General features: G+C 46.6%; 1 protein-coding gene across 2 annotated transcripts in view; it reads left to right on the top strand.

Annotated features, from left to right (window-relative positions):
- zmat4a (zinc finger, matrin-type 4a) overlaps positions 1-16,639 on the top strand; it is a 97,335-nt gene extending 80,696 nt beyond the window's left edge. For both annotated transcript variants that reach the window (XM_072665175.1, XM_072665174.1), the window contains 2 exons: positions 9,325-9,421; positions 13,062-16,639. In XM_072665175.1, coding sequence (XP_072521276.1) covers positions 9,325-9,421; positions 13,062-13,089 — 125 coding nt within the window. In that variant the 3' untranslated portion in view covers positions 13,090-16,639. The remainder of the gene's footprint in view (positions 1-9,324; positions 9,422-13,061) is intronic.
- The last annotated feature ends 227 nt before the right edge of the window (positions 16,640-16,866 follow it).

Genomic DNA, 16,866 nt, shown 5'->3' with positions numbered 1-16,866 from the left:
GGATGTTTGACTGATCTCCAGTGACATGCGGCGAGTGCAACGCTAGGACGGCCACTGATGTTTCTTCATTAGCGACAGTTTTCCACATTTTGGCAAATCCAACACTGAACCAGTTTCACCAAACTTGGCAAGCAGTTTGCTAACTGTAGCATGGGAGATGGGTGGTCTCGTATGGGGCCTGCTGCAATCGTACTGCGTTCACCAGACATCGACACAATTTCTATCCGCTCCTCACGTGTTGACCTCTGCGACGTGTCAATGGCTGTAAACAAAGAGAAGCTTGTAAATAACTCATGAAAGAATAAAGTTACGTGAAATTCTCAATAAGTTTGATGCGTCACATGACCCTCTTCCCATTGAAAAGAAAACTAAAGTTGGATCCAAATTGGCCGACTTTAAAATGGCCACCATGGTCACCACCCATCTTGAAAAGTTTTTCCCCTCCCATATACTAATATCACCAACCATTCCCATTTTATTTAGGTGGATCCATATAAATGGCCCACCCTGTACAATCCTCAAATCTGTTTCAATGTACTGCCTCAAACGTATCGATTACAAAAAGATTATATGCAGTTTGGTCACCCGAATCAAGTGCACAGATTTGAAGGTCTGGCATGAAGCATTTACAATAATCCTTCCATTAACGGTTGGCGTAGAAGTTGACGGAGTACTTGCCGGATAAAAGTATCCAAAACAAAACTCAAACCCGATTCCACATAATCTCTCGAGGCTACTTGTTTTCCCCGAACAGGACAACGAGGGTTAAGATTTTAACGACCTTTGAGAAAGTTTCAGACCATCGAGGTTCAGAAAGTGCATCTCAGTGGTTCGGCAAAGTCTGAGGCCTGAGATGAGGGATGCCAACAATGGCAACGATGTCTGTAATCTCTGTCTTCACGATGAAGATGTTCATCATGTGCACGTATAACGGATGAGAACTATCCGAATTTTGTCTAACATGCTCACGACTGTTGGACATTCAGCCCCGCGCGCGTCCGTTCCAAAAAGAGGCGGCCTTGGTCCGGATCGACAGAACCGCGGCTCTGAAGTAGAGGTGGACTATCGTCACCCGTTAACGAACAGAAAAGGACCCAGTGTTTCAATCAATGTTGAGCAAAGGGAGACGGAGCCTACGTGGTGGGGGGGGGGGGGCGACAACAGGACACGGCCATGTTCTCTAGTGCGTTCACTAAACTGCTGCGGGGAACCCAAATTAACCAAACGTCACAAACATGGGCTCTACCTTGGTGTGGGCATTCAGATGTTTAAAAAGAAAAAAAGAGCCGCTACCCTGAATACCCCTGAATGCAACACTTATTTTAAAGCGTAGTGTTGAAATACCTCGTGCAGACAATTCATCGTCGCTTCCGGCGTCCTGCTGCTCCTCCTTTGGCAGCAAAGATGGAGAGCAGTTTTGGTGTTTACCGGTCAAGGAGTAACGTGAGTTGTGACTCCAGATGCAAAGTAGTTAGGCCAACATCTCCAGTCTAACTAATCTTTGAATTGATCTTTGATCTTTGATCAATTCAAATCCTCACTGTTTTTCTAGATTCTCTCGTCCGCCTGGTACGGAGGAAGGCGGTTAACCTTGAATCGTGTTTTTACCCGAGCTGAATCGTCTGAATTACAGTGAGCTCTGGACGACCAATGTTTCCGAGCTCCGTTTAGGCAGTTTCCCATCTCCTGTTTTAACCGCGTCTGCCGGCCGCAGTCGCCCGGTAGATTGTTTCCGCCGGTTGCTCCAGAATATCTGTTCTAATATGTGGTGCATTGAAGAGACCGCCATCCTTGAGACAGCTCGTGTCGGTTCTTTTTCGGAATGAGCTCAGCGCCGTAGGCTTGCCAAAACCATTCCAACTGCATATTCGGTTCTGTGAGAAGATACGCAATAGGACAACTGTGCGCAGGTCTGGCTCGGGTGTTTTCCGAAGTATGGCACATTCCTCGATGTGTAATGCATCCAGTGGCACAGAAGATATTTTAGAAACGCATGAGGCCGGTTTTATTCCGCTTGCATCGAGCGAGTCGTGACAGTTCAGCAATTCGGTCTTCAAACCGAAGAAGCTACGTTTTGCCTCGAATCGAATCGTCTGCAATGCAACTACAGGACTGGGGACCCGAGAACCTCCACAATGTCTTTAAAGTCCAGTATCCTGGATCCAAAGGCCGCTCTTTTACGAGTTCGTACTGGCTCGAAACATCAGTTGTGGCAGTGTGGCGCCGGCCTTCGTGACCGTTGTAACCGTTTCATCTTGACGGATATGAGCAATTACCTCTTCTTTGAAAAAGTAAATGTAACACGTATCGTACGGCACCTTGACGGCTGGACGTACGACGCGTTCCACGAACACGGGCGGTCTCGATGCGGACGAGGTATCCTGCTGGACGCTGCCAAATCATGAGACCCAAGAAAAAGAGGAAAGCTTTTCCTTCACTCGGGTCACTCGGCACTCTGGAAGAGTAGAGACGGTAGCGACGGAGTTTTGACTCACTTAAAATTCCTTCTGGGTGACGGAATTTCTTGGATTCCTGACACTTTCTTGAAGCTTTTTTTATTTGCAGGGCGGGGTGGGGAGCGAACTGCAGAAATGGTATCTTGGAGTTCTCTGGAAATTCACAAGCACGAATAGCGTTCAAGAGCGCGGCCCGTTAAACGAATTTGAAACGCTTCGTTTCGTTGAACGGATTCGGACGTTACGTTTGATTTAATGACGGTCGTTCGACATCTCATCTCGAACATCGACGCGTCGGTTTTATTGACGAGAGACTGATACAGGACTATTTTCGAGATTATGTATGAACTGCGACTCAACGACCTGAATTGTTCAATTAAATCAAGGTAATCGTTCAGTCAAATGAAATTAACTCTAATTCCAAACTGTTGTTAATTCTACACAACCCCCCTAGTCTCCACCTATCGACCATGAGAGACAAAATGAGAAAAGAAAAATAATCAGCAAATCACACTGTCTGATTTTTACAGAATTTATTTGCAAAGAATGGTGGAAAATAAGTATTTGGTCAATAACAAAAGTTCATCTCAATATTTTGTTACATATCCTTTGTTGGCAACGATAGAAGTCAAACGTTTTCTGTAAGTCTTCACAAGGTTGGCACACGCCGTTGCTGGTGTGTCGGCCCATTCCTCCGTGCAGATCTCCTCTAGAGCAGTGATGTTTTGGGGCTGTCGGCGGGCAACACGGACTTTCAACTCCCTCCAAAGGTTTTCTGTGGGGTCGAGATCTGGAGACTGGCTAGGCCGCTCCAGGACCTTGAAACGCTTCTTACGAAGCCACTCCTTTGTTGCCCTGGCAGCGTGCTTGGGATCACCGTCATGCTGAAAGACCCAGCCACGTTTCGTCTTCGATGCCCTCGCTGATGGAAGGAGGTTTGCGCTCAAAATCTCACAATACACGGCCCCGTTCGTTCTTTCATGTACACGGACCGGTCGTCCTAGTCCCTTTGCGGAGAAACGGCCCCAAAGCATGACGTTGCCACCCCCATGCAACTCGGCATTCGCTCTCCTCCAAACACAACGAGTGTTCTACTTTGGTTTCATCTGACCGTAAGACATTCTCCCATTGCTCTTCCGGAACATCCAAATGCTCTCTAGCAAACTTCAGACGTGCCCGGATATGTGCCGGCTTAAGCAGGGGAACACGTCTGGCACTGCAAGATCTGAGTCCCTGGCGGCGTAACGCGTTACTGACTGTAGCCTTTGTGACGTTGGTCCCAGCTTTCTGCAGGTCATTCGCTAGATTAGCAGTGGTCTTGTAGGTCTCCCATTTTCTGATTATTGCTCCCACAGTAGATTTCTTCACAGCAAGCTGCTTGCCTATTGCAGATTCAGTCTTCCCAGCCTGGTGCAGGTCTACAGTGTTGTTTCTGTTGTCCTTCGACAGCTCTTTGGTCTTGGCCGTAGTGGAGTCTCTGTCTAGATTTGAAATGAAGGAAAAAGAAGTTGGCGCTGGCGTCTAGAAAATCAGTACAGTTTTTACACAATCTGTAGTTAGTGAAAGACAGAAAAACAATCAATCAATAACAGAGTGTAGATTTAAAGATTGAGACTGTGTCTGAGTCCCAAACATTAGTGTCCTTGATGGTTCATAATATGTAAAAAAGATCTCGCAGGTACTCTGGAGCGAGGCCGTGTAGGGCTTTGTATGTTAATATATGTATTTTGTGGTCAATATTTCACCGGGAGCCGATGAAGTGCTGATAGAACTGGGCTGATAGTTGAGGCTTATTGAGGTTCCTGCTAGAACACCCTGACAAAAGTGCATTATAAGTGTGTACTAGCTATTCTGCATCTTAACAAGTCTAACATCCAGTCTGATGGGTGTTTTGGACCTAAAGCAGAATCTCGAAGGAGGTTTTATATCTTGAACACAGTCCTCCAATTGTGTTTTTTTTTTTCATTTTAGATTTATCGTCAGGTTTGGCTGATGTATAGAGCTCCGTATAACGGCGGAAATGATTGTGTCTGCTTATAACTGAGCCCAGCGGTTCCATGTACAACGTCAATAACAGCGGTCCTAAAACGGAGCCTTGCGGAACTCTTATATCTTGGTTTTGTGTCATTTGAAGATCAATCTTTTACCTTTACGTAACCGACGGTGCTTGGTTAGATAAAGGTTTATAGCGTCTTGACGAGAAGCAGGAAGGAGATGGTTTGTAATGTTCACTAGGGGTGTCTACGTGTAAAAGTTGGAGATGGGTCTGTTAATTAGGGAAGAATTTGTGGTGCTTCCGGTCTTTGTTCTGCTACCGAGTTATGTTGGAAAACGGCCGGCCATGTTTGATTTAATAAGCAGGGTTGGGTTTGTTGTCTAATGCTTTCTATTTTATTATTAAAACAGTCCATAAAACCATTGCTGGCTAAAGAAGTTGGAATCTGGGGACGAGGACCGTCCGTTAATCTATTTAGCTCTGTTTGGTTTGACGGAGCGTGAGCTAAGGTGTGGGGAGATGTTCAGTGAACCGTACAGGGTCATTGGGGTTATTGCGTGCTTTGGACGGTGTCGGGGGGGGGGGGGGGGGCAAATAAACATTTTGCCTCAGATGTAGCTCATAGGAGATTAGGTAATGGTCTGATCTTACCGAGCTTTGAGGCAGAATATTTAGTTCATCAGCGCTAACACCCAGGGTCAGGACTAAACTCTAGGGTATGATACTGGTTAATGATTTTGTTAATGGACTGTCTGTTTTTTCACAATGAAGTGAAAGTCCTTTACTATTCTAACTTTGTTGCTGCAAACTCATGAATTTCTTGCAAGAATTCAAAGTAGGGCCACGGAGGCCTAGAGATATGACTTGGTGTGAATGCATTTTGATTAGCGATTCTATGACCAGAGTACTTTGAACAGTTAAGGCATCCGGGGCTGCTAGCGGCGACTCTTGCTCTGTATCCTTTAGTAACCGGTACCTGGAGACCCTGAGAAGACTCCAGGTGTAATGGTGTAATGGTAATGGAGAGTGGGGAGGACCGGAGGGCCCCCGTTAGACCGGTGTTGTAGGTGCCTTAATAAAGGAGACCGTGTGCAGGTGTTTTACACCATGCTACAGTCCTTCCCTGGGTTTAATTAACAACAAGGCTCAGTTCTCACCCGGTGATGTTATTGCTGATTGTACCCTAATGCCAAAACACAATAGGTTTAGTCCAAATATAGCGCTGTTGAATTTGCTGACAGATTGTAGTTGTTGAGTCATATGCCCTTGGGTCTTCCTTTTTCCAGGTGCACCATTCTTATCGTAGGATCGATGGTCCACTTTATCGTTCTTCCGACCTCGAAATGTGGCGGACAAAGAATTTACTACATTTGTTTGGATTTCCCTTGGTGGGTTTTTGCATTGAGGTTAAAGTTTGAAGGCCTTATATGGTTTAGCCAATATTTTGGTTGACACCGTGTTTTCTTTTGGTCATTGGTTGGGCAGTGGTCTTTTTTAAGTTTCTGTGGAAGATCTTGTCCACCGCTGTGTATTTTATGAACAATGTTGGGGATGATGCCTGTTTAGAACAATGGTGTTCCACCCTTTTAGGTCAGTTTCTAGAAGCTTCTGAGGAGTGCCTCACTGAGCTGTGTTGCACATGTTGTTTAGTGTCCCTGTCTGGGCAAATGCCAATCCCTGTTCGACCCATGAATCGTGGGGGAAACGCGGCGTTCTGGAGGACTAGCTTTGGCTTTTCGGCTATGCTGCCGAGACGTCACCCATCTGACCCGCTGTGAGGGTGCTAACACGGGGGGGGGGGGGAATGCTAGCGGTGACTCTTGCTCTCTATCTTTTAGTAACTGGTACCTGGAGGCCCTGAGAAGACTCCAGGTCATGGTGTAATGGCATTAGGAGAGTGGGGGGGAGAACCGGTGTTGTAGGTGCCGCAATAAAGGAAGTGCTTTGTCTGGCAAAGGAGACTCACTGAGCTGTGTTGCATATGTTGTTTAGTGTCCCTGTCTGGGCAAATGCAAATCCCTGTTCTCAGGCTCTCAGGCTTCTGAACAATTGATTTGTTTTTAAAACGAAAATATCTATATCTATTTGATGTGAAATTGTGTGCCCCAACTCTTGGTCCCCTTGATGTTGACACTTGTCCTATAACATTTCATATGATCAGGCAATCCTACCACCTGTCCACTAGACCCTGTTCCATCCCCTCTGTTCCAAACAATTGCTCTAAACCTCCTTCCCTTCATCTCCTCCTTGATCATAAACGGCTCTTTGTCGTCAGGTCAGGTACCATCCGCCTTCAAGTCTGCCAGAGTTGTGCCCATCCTAAAGAAACCAACTCTGGACATTGGCAACTACAGACCTATCTCTCTTCTCTCTTTCTCACTCTGAACAATCTCCAGGACCCTAACCAGTCTGGCTTCAAAGCTGCCAGACTGTCCTCGGTTCTGATCCTTCTTGACCTCTCTGCAGCTTTTGACACAGTGGATCACAAGATCCTTCTGTCTATCCTTGCTGGGCGACACGTCTGCTCCTTGTAGTTTCTCCACTGGTGTTCCACAAGGCTCAGTTCTTGGTCCTCTTCTTTTCTCGCTCTACACTAGCTCTCTTGGTAAAGTGATTTCTTCCCATGGATTCTTTTACCTCTGTTAAGCTGATGACACTCAACTCATGCTCTCTTTCCCACTCTCTGACACACAGGTTCCTGCATCTCAGCATGCCTTGCTGATGTCTCTTCTTGGATGGTGGCTCACTACCTCAAACTGAACCCTAGCAAGATGGAGCTGCTGGATCCAAAAATGATCTTCCTGTTACTCCTTCTCCAGAAGCCTGAAGTTTTGGTGTAGTGATGGCTGATCTGTTATTGTTCTCAAGTCATGTTGCCAATGTAACTCTGTCCTGCAGATTTTGACCCTTCCTCTCTAGAGAGGCTGCCCAGGTGCTTGTTCAGTCTCTCGTCACTTCCAGACTTGACTACTGCAACGGCATGGGTCGTCTTCAATGTCCTGAAATTCAGCCATGTCAGTCCTTTGGCTTTCTGTAGCTGGTGCTGGCCTACAAAGCCAAGAATGGACCAGCCCCTCTGTATCTGATGGCAATGGTCAAAAGCTGATCTGCAATCCCTTAAAATCTGTGGAAGACAATCAATCAATCAGCCAGGCTTTTTTTTGCCTGTCCTGGCACCAAAGTGGTTGAATGAGGTGCCCCACCTCTTCAGAGGAGAGTACTTGGATGAATACTTCCATGGTTGCATTGTATTTGTGGACCATTGGTGTAGGGGAGATACTGGCCAAGACATGAATGAATATTTTCCAACAGTATTTGGACATTTGATTCAAGTTGAATGTCATGTAAATGGTGAAGTGTGTATATATACAGAGGTAGGAAAGAACAATGTAATGCAATCAATCACTGGTCATTTGATTAGGTGTTCAGATTTTGTAGCAATTGTATGGTTACTGAATGTATGATCTTTCCTTCATTCTCTTCTATGATCACAGAGTAGCTCTTTCTGTTGTTGAGTGAGGTTCATGGTGGAATATTAGGGATCACATGCAGTGGTTGTAATCATTAAGTTGTCAGTAGATTCTGATCCACATTGTGTTGGTGTTAATAACCTACAAGGTAATTAATGGTATGGTTACTTTTCAACAGTAAATGCATCATGTTAGATGGCCACTGACACCAGCAGGCCTGTGTTCTTTTGCTATCAGAGGCATTTAGACATGTCTCAAGCACTACTAGTTCAGTTGTCCTGTTGGTCCTAGATCTTCTTGGGATGCTTTGGTGGGCAGGTGCTATTGCTTTTTGGACACTAGTCAGTCTGTAGTTATTGTGGTTTTGGGTCAACAGGTGGTTTGTGTATTAGTGAAGTTGCTTTGGGCCAATACTCTTTCACAACAAAGAAAAGAAAAGGAAGTAAGCAAGCTAGTTTGTCCTGAGTAGTATTTAGGCAGGTGTCATGTTTTTGATGGCTATTCTTTCAATTTCAGGTATGGGTGTATCCATGTACATGTGTTTTGCAATGAAGATGGTCAATCAATTAATTGTCCTTCCTTTGTGTCTATACAGGGTATAAGGTTGGAATGCCAGAGCCACAAGAATTAAGTGGACTAATCTAGTGAGAGGGGGCAAAGAAGCAGGTATTAAGTGTTTTGAGCCTGGTCAATTATGTAGGAGCTGGTGTGTAAGTTTAGTTGCTCCTCTAGATGGCACTCCCATTTGGGCAGGATTATTGAAGTATGTGTGAATGGACACAAGAAGGCAGGATCTTTTGACAAGCAGTTTATTCACATGCAGACAAGAAATCAGACGTGGGCATAGTTGAACCTTTTGAGGAACCAAAAAGAAATGTGGTTGGTTGTTGAGGCTTGCATGACCTGGAGAAAGAAAGTCATCTTTTGAATAAGGAGCCACAGCTTGACTACATCCTGGTCAAGAGATAAATCAGCAAAGCCACACTTACCGTCACATCTGTGACACTTGAATTCATTTCCTAAACTGGTGACCCTTACGGAGAGAGGCTTCCTCCTAATGACCTCGTTAAAAATGCAAGATTTGAAGGATTGCGGTTAAAGTCGACACAGTGTCTGGGGCCACCTCAAATTAGACGGGCTCTTGGAGCCCACGCGACTGGAGGAACAGAGAAGCAAACGGACCGCGCCCGCTTTGACCGTCTACCGGCATTTCTGACGGCAGCTCTGTTTCTAAGGTGCAAACACAGCAAAGATCTTTCGTGTCGGGCCGGAACCAAAAAAAGCTCTCTCTTTTGGTCGAGTGGCAGAATAGTCAAAACCGCTGGTGTGACCAAAGTTGCCGTCAAAATGCACCACAGCGCGGACCCCGCGTAACCCACGTGCGTCTCTGCTCTCTCCGCAGGTCTGAAGCGCAGTTACACGTGCGACGTGTGCAGCGTGACGCTCAACTCCGTGGCGCAGTACCACGCGCATCTGCAGGGCTCCAAGCACCAAAACAAGTGAGTATCCCAAAGGCTCGTTTATGTGCTAGCTTAAACAGGGGCGGAGCTTTGACCCCGTGCCGCCCTACGACGCGAGCGTTTAGAAGTTATACCTTAGGCTCTTTCACCCACAGATGCGTCATGTCCCAAATTTGCCTCAACCCATGCGTAACGAAAAAGGGCCCGCGTGGTCTTTTACGTTTCAAATTGTACGAACGAGCCCCGCTCAGTGGGGAGGAGGGGGTTGTCCCGAGATTGAATCGGAACGGTATCGAACCGTTAGACGCTCAACATTAGAGTACAGAGATCAGACCGCATTAGTAGCCGTCGCTACTGAAAAATCAAGGTAGGCCGTGTACTTTTGAGCGGTCCCGACCTGCCGGTTTAGCGCTCTCCCTGCGTCGAAATGTTGGGGAACGCTCCGGTGACTGCGGCGAGAGCTTCCCTCCTTCCCTAAAAAAAGGTGCGGGCGTGTTTGTTTAAGTCACGGCTCTCGGGCTCCGTAAGGGGAAGAGAGGTACCGGAGCGTGCGTGTCGGCTAACGTGCCGCAGGCTCCGCTTTCGGCGCTCTTTGTGAGATGTCGGCTCCTATAAGCGTCACGCTGGCGGTAATGGGTTTGGGCGCGCAGGTGCCGCAGATTAAAATCTTTCACGCTCTGCCGGCACCGGAACGCAAACTTGATTTGAGCAGAGTTATTTCTGTAAATAACTCTGTAAAAGAGCCACGGAACCAGCCGTCACACGGGGAAAAATGTGTTCCTAGTTCACGATCCCGCGTTAACCCCCGGTTCGGGAGACGTAAATGCTCAAGTGAGACAAATGAACGGCGCGGACCACCGTCACTTGAAACCGCTACCGATGCGGCAGACACGCTTGAGAAAAGCGTAAGGGGACCGGCGATCCTCCCGTCGCCGTACCTCTGCCGGGAGGAAAAACAAACCGGTTTAGGCCGAGAGCGCCGCTAGAATGTCAAGGATTGATTTTCAGAGTGTAAATAAACCGGACCAAGACTGTCCCGCCTCTCAAAGTCTATCCTATATTAATCACGTGAACGGTTATACCCCTGATATTTGTTTTCCCTGCGCTTCCGCCTTTATTCCCGACTCGGTGGTGCCCTACGAAAGGGGAAGCGTCAAAGATGCGGCCGGTCCCGGAGACGACACTTTTTGCCGCCTTTCTCTGGGATCTAACGGTCCTGCTGCGGCCTCTGCCGAGGGAGTGAGCTCAAAAAAATGGAATTGCTGGAAAGGAAAAGATGCAAAGTGGCAGAGTAAAGCTTTTGTCGATCCGGTTTTCTGTTTGAATAACTATTGGCTTTGTAATCAAAAAAGTGATGCCTCGATTCTCATGACGTGGGGAAACAAAGGGGTGCCCGTCCTCGAAGGCCCAGGGAAAGTGACCGTAGACTCGTGTGGTACCGACGCGCTCGTATAGCTGCAAAAAAAAGTAAGACAACAGTTAGAATCGGATACAAATCCAATCGCTCAAACCTATTCCGATCTAACCCGAAACAGGCTGGGCTAATATCTAATTGGAACGCGATCCAAACGCTAGTCCCGCAAAGTGACCCCTGGAAGTATCCGCATCGAGTGGCGATAAAATGTCGTCTCATTGTCATCCAAGCTACAGCGCGACTGTACTGTTTGTCTTTTACTGGACAAACAACGTCGATAGCCTCGGCGTCCCCCTTTAGCGGCACTTACCTCCCTCGGATATTTTCGCTAGTAAAGATGAGGAGGAATCCCGGACTGTTTAGAGTATGCCTTCGGGTCGTTAGTCGGCCGCTCTGAAACGCAAACGTTTGCTTACTTTTGTTGTCTTGTCGCGCAGCCCAATGCTCTTTAGCTAGAGGTCGAGGACCGCTGCCCTCAAATAACTTGGTGAGAAACCGGTTTTTATCGACCGAGCGCTGCCCTTTGGAGTTTTGGCATTTCCAAGCGGGGAACGGAATAGACGGCGATGCAAATTGTCTTTTTTTAAGCTCCCTCCTGTTCTTTGGATCCCAGCAAATGAAAGAGGACATCTAAAAGTGCTTCCGCCGTTAACTCAAGCGACTCGCTAAACAATGCCGCTCCCGATTTTGGAAGAACGACGATGGCCTTCCTGGCTCCTGAAAATTGAGCTATGGGTTAGCGGTTCCTTTGATAACCAAATTGGCGAGCGGTCTCTTCCTTGACCTCAATCCAAAAGGGCTCGCGGTGCGGAGCGTGTCGTTCCTACAAATGGACCGGACGGCGGTTTTAGGGACGTGAAAATGAAACGTACAAGCCACGACTAAAATGTCATCTGATCGGCGTGCGGGTCAGGCTGATTTTGAGACCAAAAGTGCATGTGTACCTGCTCAATTTTCCCAGCTCGACTCGAAAGGGCTCCTTTCAAGTGTACCTACCGAGTAACGTTGAGTTGATTGAGGCCAAATTTGGGTTGCAGTGCACTGCATTAAGGTAAATGATCAAGATTGCAACCATGCCGTTAGTCGGAGCAGTTCTTTTCGATCAAAATTCTCTCAGAGAGTAAGAAGGTAAGTCTGTGAGGCCTGTTATTTTCACTATACATAAATGACGTACCAAAAACTAGCATGATTGGTAGTGGACCATATTGAGAGCATTGGAAAGGCTTCATCTGCTCTACAATCCTTAAACTAGATTACTGTGCAGCAGTATGGTTGAAAACAGCAAAGGAAAGAAAGAAAGAAAATAATAAAAACCAACCACTCAAAGTTACAAAGGATGCAGAGTAAGGCTGCGAGAATGGTCTTACAGAGCGAATAGCAATAAAATGCACAACAAACCAAAGTGCCAGCCTTGTGGGCCTTCAAGAATACAACCAATAATGGAGAGGGGAACATTGCTACAAGACATTCAGCAAAAACTTGCTACACGTGTAGCATGGTTATTTATGGAGCCATTAAAGAATTGAATTCGCTGCCTGTTACGCTTATCTCACCATCCGTTTTGAGCTGTGTAGGAAAACCAAAACACTACCTCCCGGATGTGGAGGGTAAAAGGTGATGGAAATGAAATCTCAATCCTTGCGACTATATTCTTATGTGTATGTTTGTTTTCAAAACTTGACCCAGGTGCCTCTCTTGGCCACGGCAACATTTCTAATAGCAGCTCGACGGTGTATCATAGAGACAGCTGCCTCTAACGTTAGCGGCACACCCTATGCCAAACAAGTTGAACCGTCTGTGGACGGTGGATAAAGTCGGAAATTGCATGTCTAAAAATTCAAGAAATGTATATTTGAATTTTCTTCCCTCCACTCAAATGAACCAGTGGGTTTACGGGGCTTCCGCCATGCATTACGGTCTTACACGCTGTAATACTGAAATTAAGCAAACACGGCCCAAACACTTAGGACCGGTTTCAGTTCGAGGAAATCAGAACAAACGCTTTATGCTGAAGCTGCACTTAAATGCACTTTGGAGATGACGGGCGTGTACAACATACTGAAAAACAATACCGTTGGGTACCGGCTGCAATTTGGGTGCAAGCGGACTTCAAGGGACAAGAATCTCAAAATACCTTACCTGTAATCTGTACCCCCCCCCCCCCAAAACCTACTTTGATTCCGTAGAGAATTCCGTGTTCCCGTTGCTGCTTAAAGTTCATGCGTCTAAGCTTTGCTCTGATGTCTCTCTCTGTCTCTCCCGCAGCTTAAAGAACCAGTTATGCGTCCAGTGAAGGTGCTGTCGTCGTTGGAGAACGAAACCGTTGGATTGATGTCAGACAAGCTTTGATCAGCTTGCCCTGAATTCTCTGCCTCATCTCTCTCTCTCCTCCCTACACCCTCCCCCCCTTTTTTTTCTCCATCTGGACAGACCAGAAAGACAATACAAGAGTTTTGTCGGAAGACTCTGTTTGTTCCATTTCACGTTGCTGTTGGCCTACATATTGTTATCATACTCTGCTGCTACTTCCCCGACCGCCGTTCCAAAGTACCACGCTGTCTGTGGCTTTGCTGGGATGGGGAGTTCCATGTCACATCTCTATTTACAGTTTGACGCATGTGGACAAAATTGTTGGTACCCCTCGGTTAATGGGGGGGGTGGGGGTAGAGAACCTACAATGGTCACAGAAATAAGTTAAAAGAAATAAAAAGTCTATGAAAACCAAGCTTCAACAGAATTTGCTTTTTAAAAATAAAACCCAGGAAATAGGCCTGGACAAAAATGATGGGACCCCTGAAAATAATGTGACCAAAGGGACATGTTAAATCAAGGTGTGTACCACACTCAACATGGACCAGAGGAAGCATAGGAAAGAAAATCATAGACAAGTCTGTTAAAGGTTAAAAGACCGTCTCCAAGCAGCTGTGATGTTCCTGTGAACACAGTCGCACATATTATTCAGAAATTTAAGATCGGTAGCCAACCTCCCTGGACGTGGCCGCAGGAGGAAAATTGATGACAAATCAGTGATGGATAATACGAATAGGAACAAAAGAGCCCAGAAAAAAAAACACTTTTAATCTCTTTAAAAGTGAACTTCAAGCTCAAGGAACGTCGGTGTCGGATCGCGCCAGACTGGAATTTACCAAACTACATGTTGCTAAGCCCCAAAAGCTTCTGGGAGCCAGATGGAACTTAGAGCCGATGTGCCTCGGCCCAATGTTCACAGACGGAAAAATGAAGCAAAAGAACACCGTCCCTACCGTGAAACACGGAGGAGGCTCTGTTATGTTCCGGGGCTGCTTTGCCGCATCCGTGCTGGGTCCAATGAAATCTCAAGACTATCAAGGGATTCTAGAGAGAAATGCGCCGCCCAGTGTCCGAAAGCTTGGTCTCGGTCGCAGGTCTTACAACAGGATAATGCCCCAAAACACACAGCTAAAAACACCCAAGAATGGCCAAGAGGAAAACAAATTTTTCTTTGATTTTCTATTATTTATTACTTTGGTCAGATTCAGGTTTTTCTGTGACCATTGTGGGGGTTTCTTTCATTAACCGAGGGGTACCAGCAATTTGGTCCACGTGTGTATCTCAGTGGTACGTCCTATGAACCTTTTTATCGTCTACCCAGCTAAGCAATATCTAGAGGAGAAAAACAAATCTGCCACATTTATTGTCGGTAACCGACTGCGCCACCAACGCGGCGTATCCTACGAGACTGCTCGCGTGTTGGGGCGGTTAGCAAAAGACCATTCCATTTTTGGACACGTCAGCAGATGTGGGCATATCGACAGGGTTCTAAAAGACACGCTGGTGTAGTCTTTTGCAGCGCGCGTATATGATGGTAACGCGTCGCCTACCCTACATGGACAAAATTACTGGGACGCCCGCTCATTCGAGACCGCATCCCGCTACTTTCCAGGAAAGAAGCTTAACGGTGGGCACTCTTTTTATAGCCAGCGCCTGGCGTTACGCATGGCACTGTTGTACGGGAACCAGACAAGCCGCGTGTGCGTTTGCTTGGTAAAAATAAAAAGGTGTCCAGAAATTTTGGGACATAGTGTATGTCGGTGCTCAACGTATGCCGCCCTTCAGTAACGGGTTACCGGGTGAAACTCGCAGCCGCTTACGTATTTGGACCGGTTTTACTAGGTTTGAGATTCGTTGCGATGGTGCGTTCTTTGTAAATAATCTTTAAAAGAACATACTTACTCGGTGGTGACCGTCGCAAACTTTAACTCCATGATAGCCATGCAAAGCAACTAGAAAGTCCGAAGAACCGTGTGTCATTTTATAACAAAGAAAGTAGCCTATTTCCTATTAGAACAGAGTATTTATTTTTATTCGCTCATGAATAACTTCTCTGTGCAGCAGAACCGTGTACGTTTGACTGCCTTTACGTTTGCCTTGGTGTCAAAAGTTTTTCGAGTTAATGAGCAATGGATGCGTTACATGACGTTGAGGGTCATTTGGGGTTCAACTGGAGCTAGAGTGTCCGAGCGCTTTATATTTTCAAACAAGCCCACCGCGGGCCGCAGCTTGCGCGACCGAAGGCACAGTCCGACGCTTCTAAAGAACCTAGGGCTCGGGGGGATACTAAAAATTCACACAGACCTTTTACGTAGCTAAACGAGTCCAAGCAGTGTCGGCCTCTAAACGCGGCAGAGGTCGTTTCGCGCCACGTGTAGAATACGCCCTCAAAAACCTGCACCGATCAGCCAGAACATTCAAACTGATATTGCGCTTTTAATGTTTAGGCCGATTGGCGTATTCTCTGGGGAAAATGTCGGACCGTTCCTTCGCGTAAAGTTCATCGTTTTAAGCCGGCCCCTCCGTGAAAACAAAGACGCTTCGTTCACTCGCTTTGTCCAGCATGTGAGCCCAGTAGGGGGCCATAATACCTGACGATGTCAACATGAACACGATGTCAAACGCCTCATGAAGAACACTGCCCGAGTATCGTGCAAATTATAGGACCGAAGCGGCGACCGGCTGTGTTTCAAAGCCTAGGCTTTAGACGCAGACCTCCGCGATCCGACAGCTCTGACTTCTGCCTGAAAATAAAAGCTCAACAAAAAGGCACACGTTACGCAGAGGGAAAACTACCTTTCCACGTCTGAAAGTTCCAGGCCGTTTAGAAGCCAACCTGCCGGAAGCTCAGTGTAAATAAAATGTTCAATATTAACAATGGTGAATTTTTTGGGGTTGTTTGGGGGGGGGGGGGGTGTGTGCACGAATGATGTTTCTCGGCCTACGAAGACCGCTTTGCTCTTCTCAAAGCTCGAGTCGTCCAGTCATTGCTCATCGTTGCACTGAGGATGCGTGGGTGTGTATGGATATGTACGAGAGCGCGGGCGTGTGTGCGTTTTCCCTTTAAGGGAGCAGAGTCATTCCCGTTCTAGCAGAATCCGCTCCCTCCTTGTGACATGGGTCATGTGATCGACTATGTGTGAATTTGAATAAAAGACACTTGCAACCCTCCCGAGTGGCTGGAGCGTGTTTGGTTCCGGGGTGTTTGTACGACCCGCGCATGTGACCCTGCCTGGTAAAGGACTCTGGCCTTGCCCTCAAGACGTAACTGAGTTGGGCCAGTTTTTACTTCAAGTGACTGACTTTAAAGCGAGGCCATGATAGAAATGCTCCCTACTAAAATACGTAGGGGACTAAGAAATCTAGCTTTCTGGAAAAAAAATATGGGATCTCACGGCGCAGCTCAGAAACTATAATGCTATATAAAAGCTAGACAAAGGAGTCACATGAGCGCATGTTTGGCCCAAAATGAAGAGCAAACTGATTGATTGAAATTTGCTATTTTTCCAATCAGAGCTTGTCGATACTACAGGGGAAACATCAATTTGATAAAAAGACACTATTTTCACATTTCTGGTCTAAAATTAAGAATTTCAAACGTTTTAGTGATGCAAGATTCTAATGTACAACTACAATAAAATAATATCTTCCAAATTGGTTTTTGGCACTACTTATGGCACAAATCACCCTAACCCCTCCATATTGGAAAAATGCATCATGCTAGCTGTACAGACTCATTGTGTAGCAATCCAAAAGCCTT

Source organism: Salminus brasiliensis, chromosome 20 (assembly GCF_030463535.1).
Source record: "Salminus brasiliensis chromosome 20, fSalBra1.hap2, whole genome shotgun sequence".
Classification (NCBI taxonomy): Eukaryota; Metazoa; Chordata; class Actinopteri; order Characiformes; family Bryconidae; genus Salminus; species Salminus brasiliensis.
Note: the sequence above shows the minus strand (reverse complement) of the source record. Positions and strands in the feature narration are given on the sequence as shown.